General features: G+C 53.0%; 1 protein-coding gene across 1 annotated transcript; it reads right to left on the bottom strand.

Annotated features, from left to right (window-relative positions):
* Positions 1–142: 142 nt before the first annotated feature.
* On the bottom strand, positions 143–24,054 carry lrpap1 (low density lipoprotein receptor-related protein associated protein 1). Its single transcript, XM_045218737.1, has 10 exons — positions 23,804–24,054; positions 22,259–22,403; positions 16,734–16,864; positions 15,394–15,514; positions 13,082–13,172; positions 12,927–12,991; positions 12,763–12,845; positions 12,598–12,648; positions 3,577–3,702; positions 143–586 (listed from the first exon to the last, which is right to left on the bottom strand). The coding sequence occupies exons 1-10, from the start codon at positions 23,963–23,965 to the stop codon at positions 518–520; spliced, it is 1,044 nt and encodes a 347-aa protein (XP_045074672.1). The 5' UTR covers positions 23,966–24,054; the 3' UTR covers positions 143–517.
* Between the last annotated feature and the right edge of the window lie 1,213 nt (positions 24,055–25,267).

Below are 25,267 nucleotides of genomic sequence, written 5' to 3'. Positions count from 1 at the left end.
AAGTATTTTTACATCAGGACACTCATTCTACATTTACATTTACATTTTAGTCATTTAGCAGACGCTCTTATCCAGAGCGACTTACAGGAGCAATTAGGGTTAAGTGCCTTGCTCAAGGGCACAGACAGATTTTTCACCTAGTCGGCTCGGGGATTAGAACCAGCGACCTTTCGGTTACTGGCACAACGCTCTTACCCACTAAGCCACCTGCCGCCCCATTCTTTCAGTAACTTTTCATCCGAGTACATTCTGATTGGGTATACACAGTGCTTTGTTACAGCCTGAATTTAAAACGGATTAAATGTACATTTGTCACTGGCCTACGCACAATACTCCATAATGGCAGATTAGCAGTTGATTGTAGGCTTGTCATGATACCAGCATCGCCACTCTGAAGCACGGTGGCAAGAAAACACGAAGCAGACTTTCAAATGTCTTGTTTTGGAGGAAAACAGCCACTAATGTCGAAAACACACAGCCTTCTTGTTGTCACCCAGAGTCCCATCTGAGGAATCCGTTACAGTTCGTTGCGGTCGAGTCCGTGACGGGAGATCTTGCTGTTTAAATCCTGCATGTGCTTCTTCATCTGAGAGGGAGAGAGAGAGACAGAGAGAGAGAGAGAGGAGAGAGAGAGAGAGAGAGAGAGAGAGAGAGAGAGAGAGAGAGAGAGAGAGAGAGAGAGAGAGAGAGAGAGAGAGAGAGAGAGAGAGAGAGAGAGAGAGAGAGAGAGAGAGAGAGAGAGAGAGAGAGAGAGAGAGACAGAGAGAGAGAGAGAGAGAGAGAGAGAGAGAGAGAGAGAGAGAGAGAGAGAGAGACGTTACGCACATCTTGAAATCTGTTCCACTATTTCTTTCCTACAACATCCCGTTATCCTTCTGTTGTAGATCGAGTGCATCGTGACCAGGGGTGAAATGCACTTGAAAAGTCCATGAAACTTGAACGTCTTAAGTACCCCATCTATGTCAGCTGTAAAACGTTCCCTGCTACAGGCTACTCATCCAACCCAATGACTTTAACAGTAAACAGAAACATGAATAGTAACAGAAACTGCAAGGAAATTAAAACTGGCAAAACATCAGTCATGAGACAAAGTGGAGTCGCAATTCAACGGCTCGGACACAAGACGTATGTGGCAGGGTCTACAGACAATCACGGACTACAAAAAGAAAACCAGCCACGTCGCCGACACCGACGTCTCGCTTCCAGACAAGCTAAACATCTTCTTTGAGCATAACACAGTGCCACTGACGAGGCCCACTACCAAGGACTGTGGCCTCTCCTTCTCCGTGGCCGACGTGATTAAGACATTTAAGCATGTTAACCCCCGCAAGCCTGCCGGCCCAGACGGCTTCCCTAGCCGCGTCCTCAGAGCATGCGCAGACCAGCTGGCTGGTGTGTTTACGGACATATTCAATCTCTCCCTTTCCCAGTCTGCTGTCCCCACATGCTTCAAGATGGCCACCATTGTTCCTGTACCCAAGAAAGCAAAGGTAACTGAACTAAATGACTATCGCCCTGTAGCACTCACCTCTGTCATCATGATGTGCTTTGAGAGACTAGTCAAGGATCATATCACCTCTACCTTACCTGTCACCCTAGACCCACTTCAATTTGCTTACCGCCCCAATAGATCCACAGATGATGCAATCGCCATCACACTGCCCTATCCCATCTGGACAAGAGGAATACCTATATAAGAATGCTGTTCATTGACTATAGCTCAGCATTCAACACCATAGTACCCTCCAAGCTCATCATTAAGCTCCAGGCCCTGGGTCTGAACCCCACCCTGTGCAACTGGGTCCTGGACTTCCTGACGGACCGCCCCCAGGTGGTGAAGGTAGGAAACAACACCTCCACTTCGCTGATCCTCAACACTTGGGCCCCACAAGGGTGCGTGCTCAGCCCCCTCCTGTACTCCCTGTTCACCCCTGACTGCATGGCCAAGCACGCCTCCAACACAATCATCAAGTTTGCAGACAACATAACAGTAGTAGGCCTGATTACCAACAATGACGACACCGTCTACAGGGAGGAGGTGAGGGCTCTGGGAGTGTGGTGCCAGGAAAATAACCTCTCACTCAACGTCAACAAAACAAAGGAGATGATCGTGGACTTCAGGAAACAGCAGAGGGTGCACCCCCCTATCCACATCGACGGGACCGCAGTGGAGAAGGTGGAAAGCTTCAAGTTCCTGAAATGGTCCACCCACACAGACAGTGTGGTGAAGAAGGCGCAACAGAGCCTCTTCAACTTCAGGAGGCTGAAGAAATTCGGGTTAACACCTAAAACCCTCACAAACTTTTAAAGATGCACAATTGAGAGCATCCTGTCGGGCTGTATCACTGCCTAGTACGGCAACTGCACCGCCCACAACCGCAGGGCTCTCCAGACGGTGGTGCGGTCTGCCGAATGCATTACCGGGGGCAAACTACCCGCCCTCCAAGACACCTACAGCACCCGATGTCACAGGAAGGCCAAAAAGATCATCAAGGACATCAACCACCCGAGCCAGGGCCTGTTCACCCCGCTACCATCCAGAAGGCGAGGTCAGTACAGGTGCATCAAAGCTGGGACCGAGAGAATGAAAAACAGCTTCTATCTCAAGGCCATCAGAATGTTAAATAGCCATCACTAGCACATTAGAGGCTGCTGCTGCCTATTGAAATCACTGGCCACTTTAAGAAATGGAACACTAGTCACTTTAATAATGTTTCCATATCTTGCACTACTCATCTCATATGTATATACTGCATTCTATTCTATAATATTCTACTGTATCTTAGTCCATGCCACTCTGTCATTGCTTGTCCATATATGTATATATTCTTAAATTCCATTCCTTACTAGTTTTGTGTTTATTGGGTATATGTTGTGAAATTGTTAGATATTACTTGTTAGATATTACTGCACTGTCGGAGCTAGAAGCACGAGCATTTCGCTACACCCGCTATAACATCTGCTAAACACGTGGATGTGACAAATAAACATTTGATTTGAACAGTAACAGAAACAGCAACAGAAACACTGAGAAAGAGGAAATGAGAAAGAATATCCTTCCCGCTTTCTGATTGGACCACCCTCTCGTCTACAAAAAATCACCACCCATGAAGAAACATTTACCATCTTTCTTTGGAACCCTGACTTGGATTTAACCTCCCCTAGGCTGCTAATGTCTAGCTACATCAACATCACAGGAACCAAATCATCCCATCTCTCTCTGGTCTTCTCTGCCAGGTTATTGTATCTCTCCTACCTTGTATCCCATCTCTCTGGTCTTCTCTGCCAGGTTATTGTCTCTCTCCTACCTTGTATCCCATTTCCATTTCTCTCACCTTTCCCACTCTCTCTGTCTTCTCTAGGTTATTGTCCTCTCCACCTGTCCCCTATTTTCTCTCCCCTTGCCACTCTCTGTCTCTGCCATCATTGTCTCTCTCACCTTATCCCTCCCCAGTTTCTCTCTCCTACCTTGTATCCCACCTCTCTCTGGTCTTCTCTGCCAGGTTATTGTATCTCTCCTACCTTGTATCCCATCTCTCTCTGGTCTTCTCTGCCAGGTTATTGTATCTATCCTACCTTGTATCCCATCTCTCTGGTCTTCTCTGCCAGGTTATTGTATCTCTCCTGGTTTCTCAGGATGTGGTCGTTGTCTCCTAGAGCTTCTACATGTCTCAGCTTCTGGTGGGATAACTCCAACTGCTCCTGAGAGGGGGAGGAGAGGCAGGGGGGAGAGGCAGGGAGGAGAGAGAGAGGAGAGAGAGAGGGAGAAGCAGGGAAGAGAGAGAGAGACAGGGAGTAGAGGCATGGGGGAGAGGCAGGGAGGAGAGAGGGGGGAGAGAGAGAGAGGAGAGAGGGAGGGAGTAGCAGGGAAGAGAGAGAGGCAGGGAGTAGAGAGAGGCAGGGAAGAGAGAGAGAGGGAGGGGAGTAGAGAGAGAGGGAGGGAGTAGAGAGAGAGGGAGGGGGGAGTAGAGAGAGAGGGAGGGGGAGTAGAGAGAGGCAGGGAGAGAGAGAGGAGGGGAGAGAGAGAGGGAGGGAGTAGAGAGAGAGGGAGGGAGTAGAGAGAGAGGGAGGGGGAGTAGAGAGAGGCAGGGAGTAGAGAGAGAGGGAGGGAGAGTAGAGAGAGAGGGAGGGGGAGTAGAGAGAGGCAGGGAAGAGAGAGAGAGGGAGGGGAGTAGAGAGAGAGGGAGGGAGTAGAGAGAGAGGGAGGGAGTAGAGAGAGGCAGGGAAGAGAGAGAGAGGGAGGGGAGTAGAGAGAGAGGGAGGGAGTAGAGAGAGAGGGAGGGGGAGTAGAGAGAGGGAGGGGAGTAGAGAGAGAGGGAGGGGGAGTAGAGAGAGAGGGAGGGGGAGAGAGAGAGAGGGAGGGGAGTAGAGAGAGAGGGAGGGGGAGTAGAGAGAGAGGCAGGGAAGAGAGAGAGAGGGAGGGGAGTAGAGAGAGAGGGAGGGAGTAGAGAGAGAGGGAGGGGGGAGGAGAGAGAGAGGGAGGGGAGTAGAGAGAGAGGGAGGGGGAGTAGAGAGAGAGGGAGGGGAGTAGAGAGAGGGAGGGGAGTAGAGAGAGAGGGAGGGGGAGTAGAGAGAGAGGGAGGGAGGGAGTAGAGAGAGAGGGCAGGGAGTAGAGAGAGAGGGAGGGAGTAGAGAGAGAGGGAGGGGGAGTAGAGAGAGAGGGAGGGGAGTAGAGAGAGAGGGAGGGGGAGTAGAGAGAGAGGGAGGGGAGTAGAGAGAGAGGGAGGGAGTAGAGAGAGAGGGAGGGGAGTAGAGAGAGAGGGAGGGAGTAGAGAGAGAGGGAGGGGAGTAGAGAGAGAGGGAGGGAGTAGAGAGAGAGGGAGGGGGAGTAGAGAGAGAGGGAGGGGAGTAGAGAGAGAGGGAGGGGGAGTAGAGAGAGGGAGGGGGAGTAGAGAGAGAGGGAGGGGAGTAGAGAGAGAGGGAGGGGGAGTAGAGAGAGAGGGAGGGGGAGTAGAGAGAGAGGGAGGGAGTAGAGAGAGAGGAGGGGGAGTAGAGAGAGAGGGAGGGGGAGTAGAGAGAGAGGGAGGGGAGTAGAGAGAGAGGGAGGGGAGTAGAGAGAGAGGGAGGGGGGATAGAGAGAGAGGGAGGGGAGTAGAGAGAGAGGGAGGGAGTAGAGAGAGAGGGAGGGGGAGTAGAGAGAGAGGGAGGGGGAGTAGAGAGAGAGGGAGGGGGAGTAGAGAGAGAGGGAGGGAGTAGAGAGAGAGGGAGGGGAGTAGAGAGAGAGGGAGGGGAGTAGAGAGAGAGGGAGGGAGTAGAGAGAGAGGGAGGGGGAGAGAGAGAGGGAGGGGAGTAGAGAGGGAGGGGGAGTAGAGAGAGAGGGAGGGGTAGAGAGAGAGAGGGAGGGAGTAGAGAGAGGGAGGGGGAGTAGAGAGAGGGAGGGGAGTAGAGAGAGGGAGGGGGAGTAGAGAGAGAGGGAGGGGGGAGAGAGAGAGGGAGGGGAAGTAGAGAGAGAGGGAGGGGGAGTAGAGAGAGAGGGAGGGGAGTAGAGAGAGAGGAGGGGGAGTAGAGAGAGAGGGAGGGGAGTAGAGAGAGAGAGGGAGGGGAAGAGAGAGGGAGGGGGGAGTAGAGAGAGAGGGAGGGGAGAGAGAGGGAGGGGAGAGAGAGAGGGAGGGGGAGTAGAGAGAGAGGGAGGGGAGGAGAGAGAGAGGGAGGGGGGAGTAGAGAGAGAGGGAGGGGGAGAGAGAGAGGGAGGGGGAGTAGAGAGAGAGGGAGGGGGAGTAGAGAGAGAGGAGGGGGAGTAGAGAGAGAGGGAGGGGGAGTAGAGAGAGAGGGCAGGGAGTAGAGAGAAGGGAGGGGAGTAGAGAGAGAGGGAGGGGAGAGAGAGGGGAGGGAGTAGAGAGAGGGAGGGGGGAGTAGAGAGAGGGGGGGGAGAGAGAGAGGGAGGGGGGAGAGAGAGAGGGAGGGGAGTAGAGAGAGAGGAGGGGGAGTAGAGAGAGAGGGAGGGGAGTAGAGAGAGAGGGAGGGGGAGAGAGAGAGAGGGAGGGGAGAGAGAGGGAGGGGGAGTAGAGAGAGAGGGAGGGAGTAGAGAGAGAGGGAGGGGGAGTAGAGAGAGAGGGAGGGGGAGTAGAGAGAGAGGGAGGGGGAGTAGAGAGAGAGGGAGGGGGAGTAGAGAGAGAGGGAGGGGGAGTAGAGAGAGAGGGGAGTAGAGAGAGAGGGAGGGGGAGTAGAGAGAGAGGGAGGGGGAGAGAGAGAGGGAGGGAGGAGGAGAGAGAGGGAGGAGAGAGAGAGAGAGGGAGGGGGAGTAGAGAGAGAGGGAGGGGGAGTAGAGAGAGGGGGGGGGAGAGAGAGAGGGAGGGGGAGTAGAGAGAGAGGGAGGGGGGAGAGAGAGAGGGAGGGGAGTAGAGAGAGAGGGAGGGGGAGTAGAGAGAGAGGGAGGGGGAGTAGAGAGAGAGGGAGGGGAGAGAGAGAGAGAGGGGAGGAGAGAGAGAGGGAGGGGAGAGAGAGAGAGGGAGGGGGGAGTAGAGAGAGAGGGAGGGGGAGTAGAGAGAGAGGGAGGGAGAGAGAGAGAGGGGGGAGTAGAGAGAGAGGGAGGGGGAGTAGAGAGAGAGGGAGGGGGGAGTAGAGAGAAGGGAGGGGGAGTAGAGAGAGAGGGAGGGGGGAGTAGAGAGAGGGAGGGGGGAGTAGAGAGAGAGGGAGGGGGAGTAGAGAGAGGGGAGGGAGGGAGAGAGAGAGGGAGGAGTAGAGAGAGAGGGAGGGGGGAGTAGAGAGAGAGGGAGAGGGAGAGAGAGAGGGAGGGGAGTAGAGAGAGAGGGAGGGGGGAGTAGAGAGAGGGAGGGAGGGAGAGAGAGAGGGAGGGGGAGAGAGAGAGGGAGAGGGAGAGAGAGAGGGAGGGAGAGGAGGAGAGAGGGAGGGGGAGTAGAGAGAGAGGGAGGGGGAGCAGAGAGAGAGGGAGGGGGGAGTAGAGAGAGAGGGAGGGGGAGTAGAGAGAGAGGGAGGGAGGAGAGAGAGAGAGGGAGGAGAGAGAGAGGGAGGGGAGAGAGAGAGAGGGAGGGGAGTAGAGAGAGAGGGGGGAGTAGAGAGAGAGGGAGGGGGGAGTAGAGAGAGAGGGAGGGGGAGTAGAGAGAGAGGGAGGGGAGTAGAGAGAGAGGGAGGGGGAGTAGAGAGAGAGGGAGGGGGAGTAGAGAGAGAGGGAGGGGGGAGTAGAGAGAGAGGGAGGGGGAGAGAGAGAGAGAGGGAGGGAGTAGAGAGAGAGGGAGGGGGAGTAGAGAGAGGGGAGGGGGAGTAGAGAGAGAGGGAGGGGGTAGAGAGAGAGGGAGGGGGGAGTAGAGAGAGAGGGAGGGGGAGAGAGAGAGAGGGAGGGGGGAGTAGAGAGAGAGGAGGGGGAGTAGAGAGAGGGGAGGGAGTAGAGAGAGGGGAGGGGGAGTAGAGAGAGAGGGAGGGAGTAGAGAGAGAGGGAGGGAGAGAGAGAGGCAGGGGGAGTAGAGAGAGAGGGAGGGGAGTAGAGAGAGAGAGGGAGGGAGTAGAGAGAGAGGGAGGGGGAGTAGAGAGAGAGGGAGGGGGAGAGAGAGAGAGGGAGGGGGAGGAGTAGAGAGAGAGGGAGGGGGAGTAGAGAGAGAGGGAGGGAGGAGTAGAGAGAGAGGGAGGGGAGAGAGAGAGAGGGAGGGAGTAGAGAGAGAGGGAGGGGGAGTAGAGAGAGAGGGGAGGGGAGTAGAGAGAGAGGGGAGGGGGGAGTAGAGAGAGAGGGAGGGGGAGTAGAGAGAGGGAGGGAGTAGAGAGAGAGGCAGGGGGAGTAGAGAGAGAGGCAGGGAGTAGAGAGAGAGGGAGGGGGAGTAGAGAGAGAGGGAGGGGAGTAGAGAGAGAGGAGGGGGAGTAGAGAGAGGGGGGGGGAGTAGAGAGAGAGGGAGGGGGAGTAGAGAGAGGGAGGGGGGAGTAGAGAGAGAGGGAGGGGGAGTAGAGAGAGAGGGGAGGGGGAGTAGAGAGAGAGGGAGGGGGGAGTAGAGAGAGAGGGAGGGGAGTAGAGAGAGGGGGGGAGTAGAGAGAGAGGGAGGGGGAGAGAGAGAAGGAGGGGAAGAGAGAGAGGGGGGGAGTAGAGAGAGGGAGGGGGAGTAGAGAGAGAGGGAGGGGAGTAGAGAGAGAGGGAGGGGGGAGTAGAGAGAGGGAGGGGGAGTAGAGAGAGAGGGAGGGGGAGTAGAGAGAGGGGCAGGGAGTAGAGAGAGGGGAGGGGAGTAGAGAGAGAGGGAGGGGGAGTAGAGAGAGAGGGAGGGGGAGTAGAGAGAGAGGCAGGGAGTAGAGAGAGAGGGAGGGGGAGTAGAGAGGGAGGGAGGAGAGAGAGAGGGAGGGAGTAGAGAGAGAGGGAGGGGGAGTAGAGAGAGAGGGAGGGGGAGTAGAGAGAGAGGGAGGGGGAGTAGAGAGAGAGGAGGGAGTAGAGAGAGAGGGAGGGGGAGTAGAGAGAGAGGGGGAGGGAGAGAGAGAGAGAGGGGAGGAGAGAGAGAGAGGGGGGGAGTAGAGAGAGAGGAGGGGGAGTAGAGAGAGAGGGAGGGGAGTAGAGAGAGAGGGAGGGGGAGTAGAGAGAGAGGGAGGGGGAGTAGAGAGAGAGGGAGGGGAGTAGAGAGAGAGGCAGGGAGTAGAGAGAGAGGGAGGGGGAGTAGAGAGAGGGAGGGGGAGTAGAGAGAGAGGGAGGGGGAGTAGAGAGAGAGGGAGGGGAGTAGAGAGAGAGGCAGGGGGAGTAGAGAGAGAGGGAGGGAGTAGAGAGAGAGGGAGGGGGGAGTAGAGAGAGAGGGAGGGGGAGTAGAGAGAGGGAGGGGGGAGTAGAGAGAGGGGAGGGGAGTAGAGAGAGAGGAGGGGGAGTAGAGAGAGAGGGAGGGGGAGTAGAGAGAGAGGGAGGGGGAGTAGAGAGAGAGGGAGGGGGAGTAGAGAGAGAGGGAGGGGGAGTAGAGAGAGAGGGGAGGGAGAGAGAGAGGGAGGGGGGAGTAGAGAGAGAGGGAGGGGGAGTAGAGAGAGAGGGAGGGGGAGTAGAGAGAGAGGGAGGGGAGTAGAGAGAGAGGGAGGGGGGAGTAGAGAGAGAGGGAGGGGGAGTAGAGAGAGAGGAAGAGGGGGGAGTAGAGAGAGAGGGAGGGGAGTAGAGAGAGAGGGAGGGGAGTAGAGAGAGAGGAAGAGGGAGGGAGAGAGAGAGGGAGGGGGGAGTAGAGAGAGGGGGAGGGGAGGAGAGAGAGAGGGAGGGGGAGTAGAGAGAGAGGGGAGTAGAGAGAGAGGGAGGGGGAGTAGAGAGAGGGAGGGGGAGTAGAGAGAGAGGGAGGGGGGGAGAGAGAGAGAGGGAGGGGGGAGTAGAGAGAGAGGGAGGGAAGTAGAGAGAGAGGGGGAGTAGAGAGAGAGGGGGGGGAGTAGAGAGAGAGGGAGGGGGAGTAGAGAGAGAGGGAGGGGGAGAGAGAGAGGGAGGGAGTAGAGAGAGAGGGAGGGGAGAGAGAGAGAGGGAGGGGAGTAGAGAGAGGGAGGGGGAGTAGAGAGAGATGGAGGGGGAGAGAGAGAGGGAGGGGGAGTAGAGAGAGAGGGAGGGGGAGTAGAGAGAGAGGGAGGGGGAGAGAGAGAGAGGGGGGGAGTAGAGAGAGAGGGAGGGAGTAGAGAGAGAGGCGGGAGTAGAGAGAGAGGGAGGGGGAGTAGAGAGAGAGGGAGGGGGAGTAGAGAGAGAGGGAGGGGGAGTAGAGAGAGAGGGAGGGGGAGTAGAGAGAGAGGCAGGGAGTAGAGAGAGAGGCAGGGAGTAGAGAGAGAGGGAGGGGGAGTAGAGAGAGAGGGAGGGGGAGTAGAGAGAGAGGGAGGGGGGGAGTAGAGAGAGAGGGAGGGAGTAGAGAGAGAGGGAGGGGGGAGTAGAGAGAGAGGGAGGGGAGTAGAGAGAGAGGGCGGGGAGTAGAGAGAGAGGGAGGGGGGAGTAGAGAGAGAGGCAGGGAGTAGAGAGAGAGAGGGAGGGAGTAGAGAGAGGGAGGGGGGGAGTAGAGAGAGAGGGGAGGGGGAGTAGAGAGAGAGGGAGGGGGAGTAGAGAGAGAGGCAGGGAGTAGAGAGAGAGGCAGGGAGTAGAGAGAGAGGGAGGGGGAGTAGAGAGAGAGGGAGGGGGAGTAGAGAGAGAGGGAGGGGGGAGTAGAGAGAGAGGCAGGGAGTAGAGAGAGAGGGAGGGGAGTAGAGGGAGGGGGGAGTAGAGAGAGATGGAGGGGGGGAGTAGAGAGAGAGGGAGGGGGAGTAGAGAGAGAGGCAGGGAGTAGAGAGAGGGAGGGGGGAGTAGAGAGAGATGGAGGGGGAGTAGAGAGAGAGGGAGGGGGAGTAGAGAGAGAGGGAGGGGGAGTAGAGAGAGAGGGAGGGAGAGCGAGAGAGGGAGGGGGAGTAGAGAGAGAGGGAGGGGGAGCGAGAGAGTGAGTGGTCCAATGTGAAATGGACCCTAGGCCCTAGGCCCTTCCTTGGTGTAAGCACCATATTGCTTAGACCTGTCAAACCCTCTCAGATCTCCAAGTGCCCTAGGGCGTAGGGGTCTAGGGGTCCATCTCAGATCTCCAAGTGCCCTAGGGCGTAGGGGTCTAGGGGTCCATCTCAGATCTCCAAGTGCCTAGGGCGTAAGGGTCTAGGGGTCCATCTAGGGCGTAAGGTTCTAGGGGTCCATCTCAGATCTCCAAGTGCCCTAGGGCGTAAGGGTCTAGGGGTCCATCTCAGATCTCCAAGTGCCTAGGGCGTAAGGGTCTAGGGGTCCATCTCAGATCTCCAAGTGCCTAGGGCGTAAGGGTCTAGGGGTCCATCTCAGATCTCCAAGTGCCTAGGGCGTAAGGGTCTAGGGTTCCATCTCAGATCTCCAAGTGCCTAGGGCGTAAGGGTCTAGGGGTCCATTTGGGATTGGGCATCAAGGAAGCGAGTGAGGTGAATAAAAGACAGATACAGTGCATTCGGAAAGTATTCAGACCCCTGGACTTTTTCCACATTTTGTTACGTTACAGCCTTATTCTATAATGGATTCAATAAAATAAAAAAATCCTCATAAAAAAAAAAAAAATAATACCCCATAATGACAAAGCAAAAACAGGTTTAGACATTTTTATAAATGTATTACAAATAAAAAACAGAAATACCTTATTTACATCAGTATTCAGACCCTTTGCTATGAGACTTGAAATTGTGCTCAGGAGGTTCCTGATTCCATTGATCATCCTTGAGATGTTTCTACAGATCGATTGGTCTCCACCTGTGGTAAATTCAATTGGTTGGACATGATTTGGAAAGGCACACACCTGTTTATATAAGGTCTCACAGTTGACAGTGCATGTCAGAGCAAAAACCAAGCCATGAGGTCGAAGGAATTGTCCGTAGAGCTCCGAGACAGGATTGTGTCGAGGCACAGATCTGGGGAAGGGTACCAAAAAATGTCTGCAGCATTGAAGGTATCCAAGAACACAGTGGCCTCCATCATTCTTAAATGGAAGAAGTTTGGAACCACCAAGACTCTTCCTAGAGCTGGCCGCCCGGCCAAACTGAACAATCGGGGGAGAAGGGCCTTGGTCAGGGAGGTGACTAAGAACCCGATGGTCACTCTGACAGAGCTCCAGTGTTCCTCTGTGGAGATGGGAGAACCTTCCAGAAGGACAACCATCTCTGCAGCACTCCACCAATCAGGCCTTTATGGTAGAGTGGCCAGACTGATGCCACTCCTCAGTAAAAGGAACATGACAGCCCGCTTGGAGTTTGCCAAAACGCACCTAAAGGACTCTCAGACCATGAGAAACAAGATTATCTGGTCTGTTGAAACCAAGATTGAACTCTTTGGCCTGAATGCCAAGCGTCACGTCTGGAGGAAACCTGGCACCATCCCTACGGTGAAGCATGGTGGTGGCAGCATCATGCTGTGGGGATAATTTTCAGTGGCAGGGACTGGGAGACTAGTCAGGATCGAGGGAAAGATGAAAGGAGCAAAGTACAGAGTGATCCTTGACGAAAACCTGCTCCAGAGCGCTCAGGACCTCAGATTGGGGTGAAGGTTCACCTTCCAACAGGACAACGACCCTAAGCACACAGCCAAGACAACGCAGGAGTGGCTTCGGGACAAGTCTCTGAATGTCCTTGAGTGGCCCAGCCAGAGCCCAGACTTGAACCCGATCGAACATCTCTGGAGAAACCTGAAAATAGCTGTGCAGCGACGCTCCCCATCCAACCTGACAGAGCTTGAGAGGATTTGCAGAGAAGAATGAGAGAAACTCCCCAAATACAGGTGTGCCAAGCTTGTAGCGTCATACCCAAGAAGACTTGAGGCTGTAATTGCTGCCAAAGGTGTTTCAACTGATGGGTTCGGATTTCTAAACTTTAAATATTGTTAATCATCAGTTAAAGTACTGAGTAAAGGGTCTGAATACTTATGCAAATGTGATATCAGCTCTTTTATTCATAATACATTTGCATACATTTCTAAAAACCTGTTTTTGCTTTGTCATTATGGGGTATTGTGTGTAGAATGATGAGGAAAAAAACATTTTAATCAATTTTAGAATAAGGCTGTAACGTAACAAAATGTGGAGTAAGTCAAGGGGTCTGAATACTTTCCAAATGCACTGTATGTAGACGGAGTATTGCAACACCATAACACATAGTTATACAGACTTTCCCACTGATTGATCATTCATATTGATTGGTTACCTGGTAGTGGCTGTGCTTCTCTACCTTGGTCTCAAAGTGCTTCAGCTCCTCCTGATGACACACACAGACACACGGAGAGAGAAACCCAATCGGACAGAACATTATGGTCCAGATTGTGAAAGGTTATGACTTTAAAAGAGATATGGAAAGCGCACGCACACACACCTTGAGCGAGTCCAGTTCATCTTCAGTCAGGTTGGCTCTCCGTGCCATCTCCCACAGCTCTATCACCCTGGGCTCTTTAAACTCTACAGAGGGAGGGGGACAGCACAGCTCGTCACACTCAACAGTGTGTGTGTGTGTGTGTGTTGTGTGTGTACACCACTCACCACTGTCCTCACTGAAGCCCTCGTGGCTGAGTTTCCTCAGGCGTTCGAAGCCCTGGTTCAGATCCCTACAAACAAACACACACACACCGTTAATACACACACACACACTGTTAATACACACATTTAATACACACACCGTTAAAACACACACACACCTCATCTTGTCCTTCAGGTCTGTGTGTTTCTGATGCAGGACGTGTTCTTTAACTTCCCCTTCTAATGGAGAGATCACATTCTTATGGATCTCTATAGAGAGGGAGAGAGAGGGAGGGAGGGAGGGATGGATGGAGGGAGGGAGGAGGGATGGATGGAGGAGCGAGGAGGGAGGGATGGAGGAGGGAGGGAGGGAGGAGAGGGAGGGAGGGGAGGAGGGAGGGAGGGGGGGGGGAGGGAGGGAGGGAGGGAGGGAGGGAGGGAGGGAGGGAGGGAGGGAGGGAGGAGAGGGAGGGAGAGGGAGGGGGAGGGGGGAGGGGGGAGGGAGGGAGGGAGGGAGGGAGGAGGAGGGAGAGGGATGGAGGAGGGAGGGAGGGAGGAGGAGGGAGAGGGATGGAGGAGGGAGGGGGGAGGGATGGAGGGATGGAGGAGGGAGGGGGGAGGGATGGAGGAGGGAGGGGGGAGGGATGGAGGAGGGAGGGGGGAGGGATGGAGGGGGGAGGGATGGAGGAGGAGGGGGGAGGGATGGATGGAGGAGGGAGGGAGGGAGGGTGGAGGAAGGGGGAGAGGGAGGGGAGAGAGAGGGAGAGGGAGAGGAGGGAGGGAGGGAGGAGGGAGAGGGATGGAGGAGGGAGGGGGGGGATGGAGGAGGGGGAGGGAGGGGGGAGGGATGGATGGATGGAGGAGGGAGGGAGGGGGGAGGGAAGAGGGGGAGGGAGGGAGGGGGGAGGGAGGGAGGGAGGAAGGGGGAGAGGGGAGGGAGAGGGAGGGAGGGAGAGGAGGGAGGGAGGGGGAGGAGGAGGGAGAGGGAGGGGGGAGGAGGAGGGAGAGGGAGGGAGGGAGGGAGAGTGAGGGAGGGAGGGAGAGGAGGGAGGGAGGGAGGGAGGAGAGGGAGGGAGGGAGAGGGAGGGAGGGAGGGAGGAGGAGAGGGAGGGATGGAGGAGGGAGGGGAGAAATGAAGGAGGGGGGAGGGAGGGGGGGAGGAGGATGAGGGAGGGGGGAGGGGGAGGGGGGAGGGAGGGGGGAGGGGGAGGGATGGAGGAGGGGGGGATGAGGGAGGGGGGAGGGAGGGGGAGAGGGAGGGAGGAGGGGGGATGAGGGAGGGGGGGATGAGGGAGGGAGGGGGGGATGAGGGAGGGGGGGAGGGAGGGGGAGGGAGGGAAGACCGACAGGAAGGAAGGGGAAGACAATCAACATTTATATTTTGGTCATCACACCGTTATCCAGAGTGACTTACAGTTAGTGCATTCAACTAAGGTAGATAAAACAACCACATATCACAATCACCGTAAATTAAAACCTTCCTCAATAAAGCAGCTGTCAGTTTTAGACAGACTAGAGTGAGTGTTGGTGTTAGACAGACCAGACTAGAGTGAGTGTTGGAGAGAGAAGAGGAGAGAGGAGAGGAGGACAGAGAAGAGGAGAGAGAGACAGAGAGAGAAGAGGAGAGAGGAGTGAGAGAGAGACAGAGAGAGACAGCGAGAGAGACAGAGAGACAGAGAGAGAGAGAGAGAGAGAGAGAGAGAGAGAGAGAGAGAGAGAGAGAGAGAGAGAGAGAGAGAGAGAGAGAGAGAGAGAGAGAGAGAGAGGAGAGGAGGGAGAGAGGAGAGGAGAGAGAGGAGAGGTGAGGAGGAAGAGAAGAGAGGAGAGGAGAGAGAGTGGAGAGAAGAGGAGAGGAGAGAGGAGAGAGAGAGAGGAGAGGAGAGAGAGGAGAGGAGAGGAGAGGAGAGAGGAGGAGAGGAGAGGAGAGGAGAGGAGAGGGAGAGGAGAGGAGAGGAGAGGAGAGGAGAGGAGAGGGAGGGAGGGAGAGGGGAGGGAGGGAGGGGAGGGGAGGGAGGGGAGGGGAGGGGAGGGGAGGGGAGGGAGGAGAGGGAGAGGGAGAGGAGAGGAGAGGAGAGGAGGGGAGGGAGAGGAGAGGAGAGGAGAGAGAGGAGAGGAGAGGAGAGGAGAGGAGAGGAGAGGAGAGGAGAGGAGAGGGAGAGGAGAGGAGAGGAGAGGAGAGGAGAGGAGAGGAGAGGAGAGGAGAGGAGAGGAGAGGAGAGAGAGGAGAGGAGAGGAGAGGAGAGGAGAGGAGAGAGGAGAGGAGAGGGAGAGGGAGAGGAGAGAGGAGAGAGAGGAGAGGGAGAGGAGAGAGAGAGAGGAGAGGTGAGGAGGAAGAGAAGAGAGGAGAGAGAGTGGAGAGAAGAGGAGAGGAGAGAGGAGAGGAGAGGAGAGGAGAGGAGAGGAGAGGAGAGGAGAGGAGAGGAGAGGAGAGGAGAGGAGAGGAGAGGAGAGGAGAGGGAACGAGACTGAACGTAGTAAAAAGCTCTCTCACCCTCTGTGCGGCTGACGGTATCCATGACGATGTTATACTCGCTGATCTTGTCCTTGTGGTGTTGGAACTCTCTCTTCAGACTCTGCATCTCCTCCTCGGAGAACTTACCAGAAATCTTAGCCTGTAGGGAAACATTTCCATTACAGTTGTGACAGCAAAGTCAGTGTTAGTAGGAAGAGAGGCTAGGGTGTTGGTATTTTCTCCCATAGAGGGAGAGAAACAGACTTCTTGGGTTGTAAACTGGGGGTGTAAGCCAGAGGGAGGGAAACCAAGCACGCTCATCCCCAAAATGGACGCTTCTATATTGAAACTGGGGGTACGTCCCAATCATATCCCCTTTCTCCTGAAGCGTGCACTCGTTCACTACTTTTCACAAATCTAAAACCAGTGGGGGTTGGTGGAGGCCCTGGGCTAGTGGGAGTTATCACCATATTTCTGATACCAGTCAGGGAAGAGAACAAGTGTCCACTCTGAGAGAACAAGTGTCCACTCTGAGAGAACAAGTGTCCACTCTGAGAGAACAAGTGTCCACTCTGAGAGAACAAGTGTCCACTCTGAGAGAACAAGTGTCCACTCTGAGAGAACAAGTGTCCACTCTGAGAGAACAAGTGTCCACTCTGAGAGAACAAGTGTCCACTCTGAGAGAACAAGTGCCCACTCTGAGAGAACAAGTGCCCACTCTGAGAGAACAAGTGTCCACTCTGAGAGAACAAGTGTCCACTCTGAGAGAACAAGTGCCCACTCTGAGAGAACAAGTGTCCACTCTGGGAGAACAAGTGTCCACTCTGGGAGAACAAGTGTCCACTCTGGGAGAACAAGTGTCCACTCTGGGAGAACAAGTGTCCACTCTGGGAGAACAAGTGTCCACTCTGGGAGAACAAGTGTCCACTCTGGGAGAACAAGTGTCCACTCTGGGAGAACAAGTGTCCACTCTGGGAGAACAAGTGTCCACTCTGAGAGAACAAGTGTCCACTCTGAGAGAACAAGTGTCCACTCTGAGAGAACAAGTGTCCACTCTGGGAGAACAAGTGTCCACTCTGGGAGAACAAGTGCCCACTCTGAGAGAACAAGTGCCCACTCTGGGAGAACAAGTGTCCACTCTGGGAGAACAAGTGTCCACTCTGAGAGAACAAGTGTCCACACTGAGAGAACAAGTGTCCACACTGAGAGAACAAGTGTCCACTCTGAGAGAACAAGTGTCCACTCTGAGAGAACAAGTGTCCACTCTGAGAGAACAAGTGTCCACTCTGAGAGAACAAGTGTCCACTCTGAGAGAACAAGTGTCCACTCTGAGAGAACAAGTGCCCCCCTTCTCCGTCCCTCCCTCACCCCTCTCTCACCTTATTCCACAGTTTGTCCAGTCTAGGGTCATCAAACATGTCTCCTCCTCTGCTGTCATGGTCCTTCAGGTTGTTAGATTCTAGAGGTCTGGTATCCTTCTTCCCATCCATCCCATACTTAGCCAGGATCACTGGGGCGGGGGAGACACAAAATGGACGCCAGTTAACAACACTATCCTGGATAGGACAATGAGCCAGATGTTTCACCGGATGTATACACGTGAAGCATATGAAGCGTTTCCACTCGCTACCAAATATGGTGTTGAGAGGAAGCCCAGTGGCCGGCAGTGGGAGAAGATGGAGCGAGTTGGATTTTGGCCGACATTCTGCTAATTTTCTCATCGATTAAATATTTTATATCAATACAGTTTTCCGTTCCCAAAATTACAATCTGTTACGAACAGAGTGGCCTACGTTTTGTAGACTTTACCCTTTGCCAAACTTGTAAAAAAATTGCGTTGTTTATAAGGAGTGAAAGGGTGAATTGACTTATTACACACGCCCACTTCACGGAGTAGGCGTTCCCTAACAGAAATATGCAAATACAGGCTAGAACGCACCAATAGGCTCTCGCTAGCTCGTGCTTGCCTCTGCCCACCTCCTTGCTTGTTCTGCCCGCTATGATTAACTTTACTCTCCATTGGAAACGACAGGCCTGTGGTCTATCCTTAGGTTAGTTATTTAAAATATTTCATACTGTGCATCATTCGCAGAGGAAGACACAACATGGTGGTCGGTAGAGTTGGGACATGCTGACTTAACCCTGCCGCTACGACATCACAAACATTCTGAACACGCAAAAGCAACGTGTATGTCAGCAGTTGAGATGACCACACACACACACACACACACACACCCTTCCCCTTCACGACACCACAACATTATAACGAGCCACACACCTTCCCCTTCACACCACCACGACATTATAACGAGACACACACCTTCCCCTTCCCCTTCACACCACCACGACATTATAACGAGACACACACCTTCCCCTTCACACCACCACGACATTATAACGAGACACACACCTTCCACTTCACACCACCACGACATTATAACGAGACACACACCTCCCCAAGGCCCTTTCTGCTTTATGAAAGCTCTGCTCTCTATAGTAAATCAACTGTTTTTAAAGCAGCTCTGCTCTCTATAGAACATCAACTGTTTTTAAAGCAGCTCTGCTCTCTATAGAAAATCTACTGTTTATAAAGCAGCTCTGCTCTCTATAGAACATCAACTGTTTTTAAAGCAGCTCTGCTCTCTATAGAAAATCTACTGTTTATAAAGCAGCTCTGCTCTCTATAGAACATCAACTGTTTTTAAAGCAGCTCTGCTCTCTATAGAACATCAACGTGGTCTTCTGTAGCTCAGCTGGTAGAGCACGGCGCTTGTAACGCCAAGGTAGTGGGTTCGATCCCCGGGACCACACATACACAAAAATGTATGCACGCATGACTGTAAGTCGCTTTGGATAAAAGCGTCTGCTAAATGGCATATTATTATTATTATAACTGTTTTTAAAGCAGCTCTGCTCTCTATAGAACATCAACTGTTTTTAAAGCAGCTCTGCTCTCTATAGAAAATCAACTGTTTTTAAAGCAGCTCTGCTCTCTATAGAAAATCAACTGTTTTTAAAGCAGCTCTGCTCTCTATAGAACATCTACTGTTTTTAAAGCAGCTCTGCTCTCTATAGAACATCTACTGTTTTTAAAGCAGCTCTGCTCTCTATAGATAATCTACTGTTTTTAAATCAGCTCTGCTCTCTATAGAAAATCTAAGACATTAATAGACCTTGTCCCATGGAGGCCTGGAGCAGAAATCCACTTTGGTTGGTCGGTGAATTATGGAACGACAGAATCAGAACCGAGCTGTAGAGTTCTTCTCTGGATCGCGTCCCAAATGGCACCCCATTCCCTAGGGGCCCTGGTCAAAAGTAGTGCACTACATAGGGAATAGGGTACCATTTGGGACACAAACCCTACCTAGCTGATGAAGATGAAGTCTACGCGACTGCCAGCTAGCTAATTTTTTATGTGTTCATCTAATATTTAAAACACTCTTCCCTTCTAGCTCTTCTCTCTCTCTCTCCGTCAGTGAGGTAGGTCGTTTAAGGAGGGTGTGTGACACTAGATTGAATCCTCTCTTACTGAGTGTTAAACAGGCTGTGTGTGCTGGTAGTGGTGGTCGGTGGCATGTGTTTTCACAAGGTGTGTGTGTGTAGGGCCGGGACCATACCAGTATCGCCAGACTCGTTAGTATCGTGGCGAGGAAACAACACACTGAAGCAGATTTAACTTCTTTAGGAAAACAGCCCTGATGTTGGAAACAATCATCATCGTGTTGTCATCCAGAGTCACATTTATTTATTTTCCAGGCTATAGCACACAATACTTTACATCCAGCAGGTTGTTAAAGGACCAAAGAGCTGGGTCTGCTTCCTGTTTTCTTTTCTGGCGATACTGGTATCATCACAGCCCTGTGTGGGTGTAATGTTGACCACTAGGCAGTGTTCTGTGTTCTCATCACAGCCCTGTGTGTGTAATGTTGACCACTAGGCAGTGTTCTGTGTTCTGATCACAGCCCTGTGTGTGTGTAATGTTGACCACTAGGCAGTGTTCTGTGTTCTCATCACAGCCCTGTGTGTGTAATGTTGACCACTAGGCAGTGTTCTGTGTTCTCATCACAGCCCTGTGTGTGTAATGTTGACCACTAGGCAGTGTTCTGTGTTCTCATCACAGCCCTGTGTGTGTAATGTTGACCACTAGGCAGTGTTCTGTGTTCTCATCACAGCCCTGTGTGTGTAATGTTGACCACTAGGCAGTGTTCTGTGTTCTCATCACAGCCCTGTGTGTTTAATGTTGACCACTAGGCAGTGTTCTGTGTTCTCATCACAGCCCTGTGTGTGTAATGTTGACCACTAGGCAGTGTTCTGTGTTCTCATCACAGCCCTGTGTGTGTAATGTTGACCACTAGGCAGTGTTCTGTGTTCTCATCACAGCCCTGTGTGTGTAATGTTGACCACTAGGCAGTGTTCTGTGTTCTCATCACAGCCCTGTGTGTGTGTAATGTTGACCACTAGGCAGTGTTCTGTGGCTGTCAGCAGTTTATCACTCATTTGCAACGCCAGGGTTGTGGGTTCGATTCCCACGGGGGGCCAGTATGAAAAAAATAAAATAACAAAAATAATGTATGCACTCACTAACTGTAAGTCGCTCTGGATAAGAGCGTCTGCTAAATGACTAAAATGTCAAATGTAAATCATCTCCCTAAAGTCTGGACACACTGGGGTTCATCATGACTGGAGTTGTCATCTCCCTAAAGCCTGGACACACTGGGGTTCATCATGACTGGAGTTGTCATCTCCCTAAAGCCTGGACACACTGGGGTTCATCATGACTGGAGTTGTTATCTCCCTAAAGCCTGGACACACTGGAGTCCATCGTGACTGGAGTTGTTATCTCCCTAAAGCCTGGACACACTGGGGTTCATCATGACTGGAGTTGTTATCTCCCTAAAGTCTGGACACACTGGGGTTCATCATGACTGGAGTTGTTATCTCCCTAAAGTCTGTATCGTAGCTTGGCCTCTCTCTCCCCCTCCCTCTCTCTCACAGTTGAAGCTGTATCGTAGCTTGGCCTCTCTCTCTCCCCCTCCCTCTCTCTCACAGTTGAAGCTGTATCGTAGCTTGGACTCTCTCTCCCCCCCTCCCTCTCTCTCACAGTTGAAGCTGTATCGTAGCTTGGCCTCTCTCCCCCCTCCCTCCTCTCACAGTTGAAGCTGTATCGTAGCTTGGCCTCTCTCTCCCCTCCCTCACAGTTGAAGCTGTATCGTAGCTTGGCCTCTCTCCCCCCTCCCTCACAGTTGAAGCTGTATCGTAGCTTGGCCTCTCTCCCCCTCCCCTCCCTCACAGTTGAAGCTGTATCGTAGCTTGGCCTCTCTCTCTCCCCCTCCCTCACAGTTGAAGCTGTATCGTAGCTTGGCCTCTCTCCCCCCTCCCTCACAGTTGAAGCTGTATCGTAGGCTTCCTGCCTCCTCTCTCTCTCCCCCCCCTCCAGGTGACGTCGAAGCTGTATCGTAGCTTGGCCTCTCTCTCTCTCCCCCCTCCCCTCACAGTTGAAGCTGTATCGTAGCTTGGCCTCTCTCTCCTCCTCACAGTTGAAGCTGTATCGTAGCTTGGCCTCTCTCTCCCCCCTCTCCTCACAGTTGAAGCTGTATCGTAGCTTGGCCTCTCTCTCCCCCCCCTCCCTCACAGTTGAAGCTGTATCGTAGCTTGGCCTCTCTCTCCCCCTCCCTCACAGTTGAAGCTGTATCGTAGCTTGGCCCTCTCTCCCCCTCCCTCACAGTTGAAGCTGTAAATCGTGGCCTCGCCTCTCTCCCCCTCCCTCTCTCACAGTTGAAGCTGTATCGTAGCTTGGCCTCTCTCTCTCCCCCTCCCTCACAGTTGAAGCTGTATCGTAGCTTGGCCTCTCTCTCCCCCCCCTCTCTCACAGTTGAAGCTGTATCGTAGCTTGGCCTCTCTCTCCCCCCTCCCTCACAGTTGAAGCTGTACCGTAGCTTCCTCTCTCTCTCTCCCCCTCTCTCACAGTTGAAGCTGTATCGTAGCTTGGCCTCTCTCTCCCCCCCTCTCTCACAGTTGAAGCTGTATCGTAGCTTGGCCTCTCTCTCCCCCTCCCTCACAGTTGAAGCTGTATCGTAGCTTGGCCTCTCTCTCCCCCTCCCTCACAGTTGAAGCTGTATCGTAGCTTGGCCTCTCTCTCCCCCTCCCTCTCTCTCACAGTTGAAGCTGTATCGTAGCTTGGCCTCTCTCTCCCCTCCCTCACAGTCGAAGCTGTATCGTAGCTTGGCTTCCTCTCTCTCTCCCCCTCTCTCTCACAGTTGAAGCTGTATCGTAGCTTGGCCTCTCTCCCCCTCCCTCACAGTTGAAGCTGTATCGTAGCTTGGCCTCTCTCCCCCCCTCCCTCACAGTTGAAGCTGTATCGTAGCTTGGCCTCTCTCTCCCCCTCCCTCACAGTTGAAGCTGTATCGTAGCTTGGCCTCTCTCCCCCCTCCCTCACAGTTGAAGCTGTATCGTAGCTTGGCCTCTCTCTCTCTCCCCCTCCCTCACAGTTGAAGCTGTATCGTAGCTTGGCCTCTCTCTCCCCCCTCCCTCACAGTTGAAGCTGTATCGTAGCTTGGCCTCTCTCTCTCTCCCCCTCCCTCACAGTTGAAGCTGTATCGTAGCTTGGCCTCTCTCTCTCTCCCCCTCCCTCACAGTTGAAGCTGTATCGTAGCTTGGCCTCTCTCTCCCCCTCCCTCACAGTTGAAGCTGTATCGTAGCTTGGCCTCTCTCTCCCCCTCCCTCACAGTTGAAGCTGTATCGTAGCTTGGCCTCTCTCTCTCCCATGCCAATAAAGCAGCTGTGATGGCACACTGGTTTTTCACCCAGTAGATAAGGGAGTTTATCAAAATTGGGTTTGTTTTCTAATTCTTTGTGGATCACTGTCTATCACCAGTCTCTCTCTCCCCCTCCCCATCCCTCTCACCGTTGAAGCCACGTCGTAGCTTGGCCTCTCTCTCTCCATTCTCATCCATCCCTTCTGCCTTTATCTTCTTCCACTGTAGTTCATCTTTCTCCTGGATCTTCAGATCACTGTGGAGCTCTGCTTGACGTACTGGGGGTAACTGCATCTAGAGGGTGGAGGGAGAAGGAGAGAGACTGGTAATAGACTGGCGTACTGGGGGGTAACTGCATCTAGAGGGTGGAGGGAGAAGGAGAGAGACTGGTAATAGACTGGCGTACTGGGGGTAACTGCATCTAGAGGGTGGAGGGAGAAGGAGAGAGACTGGTAATAGACTGGCGTACTGGGGGTAACTGCATCTAGAGGGTGGAGGGAGAAGGAGAGAGACTGGTAATAGACTGGCGTACTGGGGGTAACTGCATCTAGAGGGTGGAGGGAGAAGGACATATTGCTGTTAGATTGTGGAGTTCAGCCTGGTGCACCGGTGGTAACTGCATCTAGAGACAGAAGGAGAGAAAGAGAGAGACTGGTAATAGACTGGCGTCCTGGGGACAACTGCAACTAGAGACAGAAGAGAGAATGAGAGAGAGAGAGAGAGAGACTGGTGATAGACTGGCGTACTGGGGGACAACTGCAACTAGAGACGGAGGGAGAGAGAGGGATGATGAGAGAGAGATGGAGGGATGACAAGAGAGAGATAGAGAGAGAGATAGGAAATAGCTGGAAGTAAGGGGCAGAGGATGGAGAGAAAGAGAGAGAGGATGGGGGGGAGAGAGAAAGAGAGAGAGGATGGGGGAGAGGGAAGGAGAGGAGGATGGGGGAGAGGGAAGGAGAGGAGGATGGGGGAGAGGGAAGGAGAGAGGGATGAGCAGTAAATAAAATCAGACGAACTAATGGAGGGTAGTGAGTCTCGCCTGTGTCTGTCTGTGAGAGAAATGGGTGCCTGAAGTCCCGGGGTACAATCAGACCTCAGCTATCTCTAACTACTTAACATTTACATTTTACATTTTAGTCATTTAGCAGACGCTCTTATCCAGAGCGACTTACAGTTAGTGCATACATTATTTTATTTTCATACCCCCTGTGGGAATCGAACTCACAACCCTGGCGTTGCAAACGCCATGCTCCATCAACTGAGCTACATCCCTGCCGGCCATTCCCTCCCCTACCCTAGACGACGCTGGGCCAATTGCGTGCCGCCCCATGGGTCTCCCGGTCGCGGCCGGCTACGACAGAGACTGGATTCGAACCAGGATCTCTAGTGGCACAGCTAGCACTGCGATGCAGTGCCTTAGACCACTGAGCCACTCGGGAGACTTAACGTTAGCTGATTCAGCTACCGACCCCAAGCAAGTAAGGTAACTGTTAGCTAGCTAAGTTAGCTAAACACATGTTGGATAGACCAAGGCATTGTAGACAAAACGTCTCTAACGTTAGAATGATAGTTAGCTACGAAAACCCATGAACTCCACTAGGACTAGACACGACCCGATAACGAAGACAATTCACGCTGGACTGTCTCAATATTTAAGTAAACAAAGCTAAGCTAGCTAGCATCACTTGACTTACCCTGATTGCTTTCTCCCACACCTGGTTGAGTTTAGCTATCCTAAATTCCACCGTGCTCTTGCCGTCCATAGACGGTTTCTGGTCGTTCATTTCTCGAGAATACTTTCCTGCCATCGCCCCGACGGCGAGGCACAACACCGCGAACAAACAACCGAACTTCATTTTTGCACCGTACAGAAAAATATATGGATAAAATCTTTAATGAAACGCAATTTCAGAGCTACCGTTTGTCTGTCTTTCTAGCCTTAAGTCATGTGTTTAGAAGGGGCGTACGCGTCCTGGATGAACTGCATTGTGGGATGTGTAGTTTTAGAATAAGCTATAAACTGGGTTTACAATACCGTGGAAAGGGTTTGTAAAATTCGATACCCACAATGCACCTCGTAATCGTTTCCTAGTAACGGAGGCTGTGAGAGCCTTTGAGCAAATAGGAATCATCCACGCGTTGGATTTTAAAGGGATTTAGGGTTGAGCAATTTTACACCACACTGTCATAATTTAATGTTGGCTAGCTTTCACACATGAAACAGCCTACTCAAGCAGTAATAAGTCACCAATTTCGTGTTAACCATTCAGTTCAATAAACTAGGTATTGTGTTGTCACGCACACACACACACACAAAGTTGTCTGTGTTAGTTCTGTAGTTGCCATGGCGCCCTAGCAGACTAAGCAGAGTGCTCCTGTAAATATGTACATAATACATTATTTGTAAGTGTTTTTAATTGTGTTTTTTTTTATATTTGCAGATGTACCGGCAGCTTGCTAGCTGGCTCATTCTTTTTTGTTTGAATGATACATCTGGACACCTTAACAGCTTTTTTTTGTTTCAAATGGCTGCTTAGTTCTGGATCTTTTGAAAACATCAATTGTGGAGTCTCCTGAAGCGTGAGAGGAATGGGAGATGCAGTGCTGAGGCAGAGGGCTCGTAGTGAGGACGACTGGCTACTACTCTGAACGGTGTGTGGTGAGCCTTCTGGCGCCCAGAGCTGCTGAGGCAGAGGGCTCGTAGTGAGGACGACTGGCTACTACTCTGAACGGTGTGTGGTGAGCCTTCTGGCGCCCAGAGCTGCTGAGGCAGAGGGCTCGTAGTGAGGACGACTGGCTACTACTCTGAACGGTGTGTGGTGAGCTTTCTGGCGCCCAGAGCTGCTGAGGCAGAGGGCTCGTAGTGAGGACGACTGGCTACTACTCTGAACGGTGTGTGGTGAGCCTTCTGGCGCCCAGAGCTGCTGAGGCATCAAGTGGTGCTGCACAGGGTGAAGGAGTAGTCCAGTATCTATAAGACTCAGGCTTGTTCCCAGAATAGCCCCCTACAAGGTCATCACTAGACTCTTCATCAACCATCTCCCTGACCACCTTCCTCGGATCAAGCCATGAACTGTCCCTCTCCATCTTTGGAGGATGCATGTACTCAAAGACTTGGCCTCTATTGGTTGACCTAACTATAGTTAGTATGAAAAAAG

The sequence above is a fragment of the Coregonus clupeaformis genome, unplaced genomic scaffold (genome assembly GCF_020615455.1).
Source record: "Coregonus clupeaformis isolate EN_2021a unplaced genomic scaffold, ASM2061545v1 scaf1757, whole genome shotgun sequence".
Taxonomy (NCBI): Eukaryota; Metazoa; Chordata; class Actinopteri; order Salmoniformes; family Salmonidae; genus Coregonus; species Coregonus clupeaformis.
The sequence above is the reverse complement of the archived record's forward strand: the minus strand, read 5'-3'. Positions and strand labels throughout refer to the sequence as shown.

Excerpts from the sequence above, each read along its gene's own strand:
- lrpap1 (XM_045218737.1), bottom strand. The coding sequence starts at position 23,965 with ATGAAGTTCGGTTGTTTGTTCGCGGTGTTGTGCCTCGCCGTCGGGGCG. Across the intron at positions 12,992-13,081 it reads GACCTGAAGGACAAGATGAG|GGATCTGAACCAGGGCTTCG; the intron begins GTGTGTGTGTGT and ends GTTTGTTTGTAG. Across the intron at positions 3,703-12,597 it reads AGAAGCACAGCCACTACCAG|GAGCAGTTGGAGTTATCCCA; the intron begins GTAACCAATCAA and ends TCCCCCTCTCAG.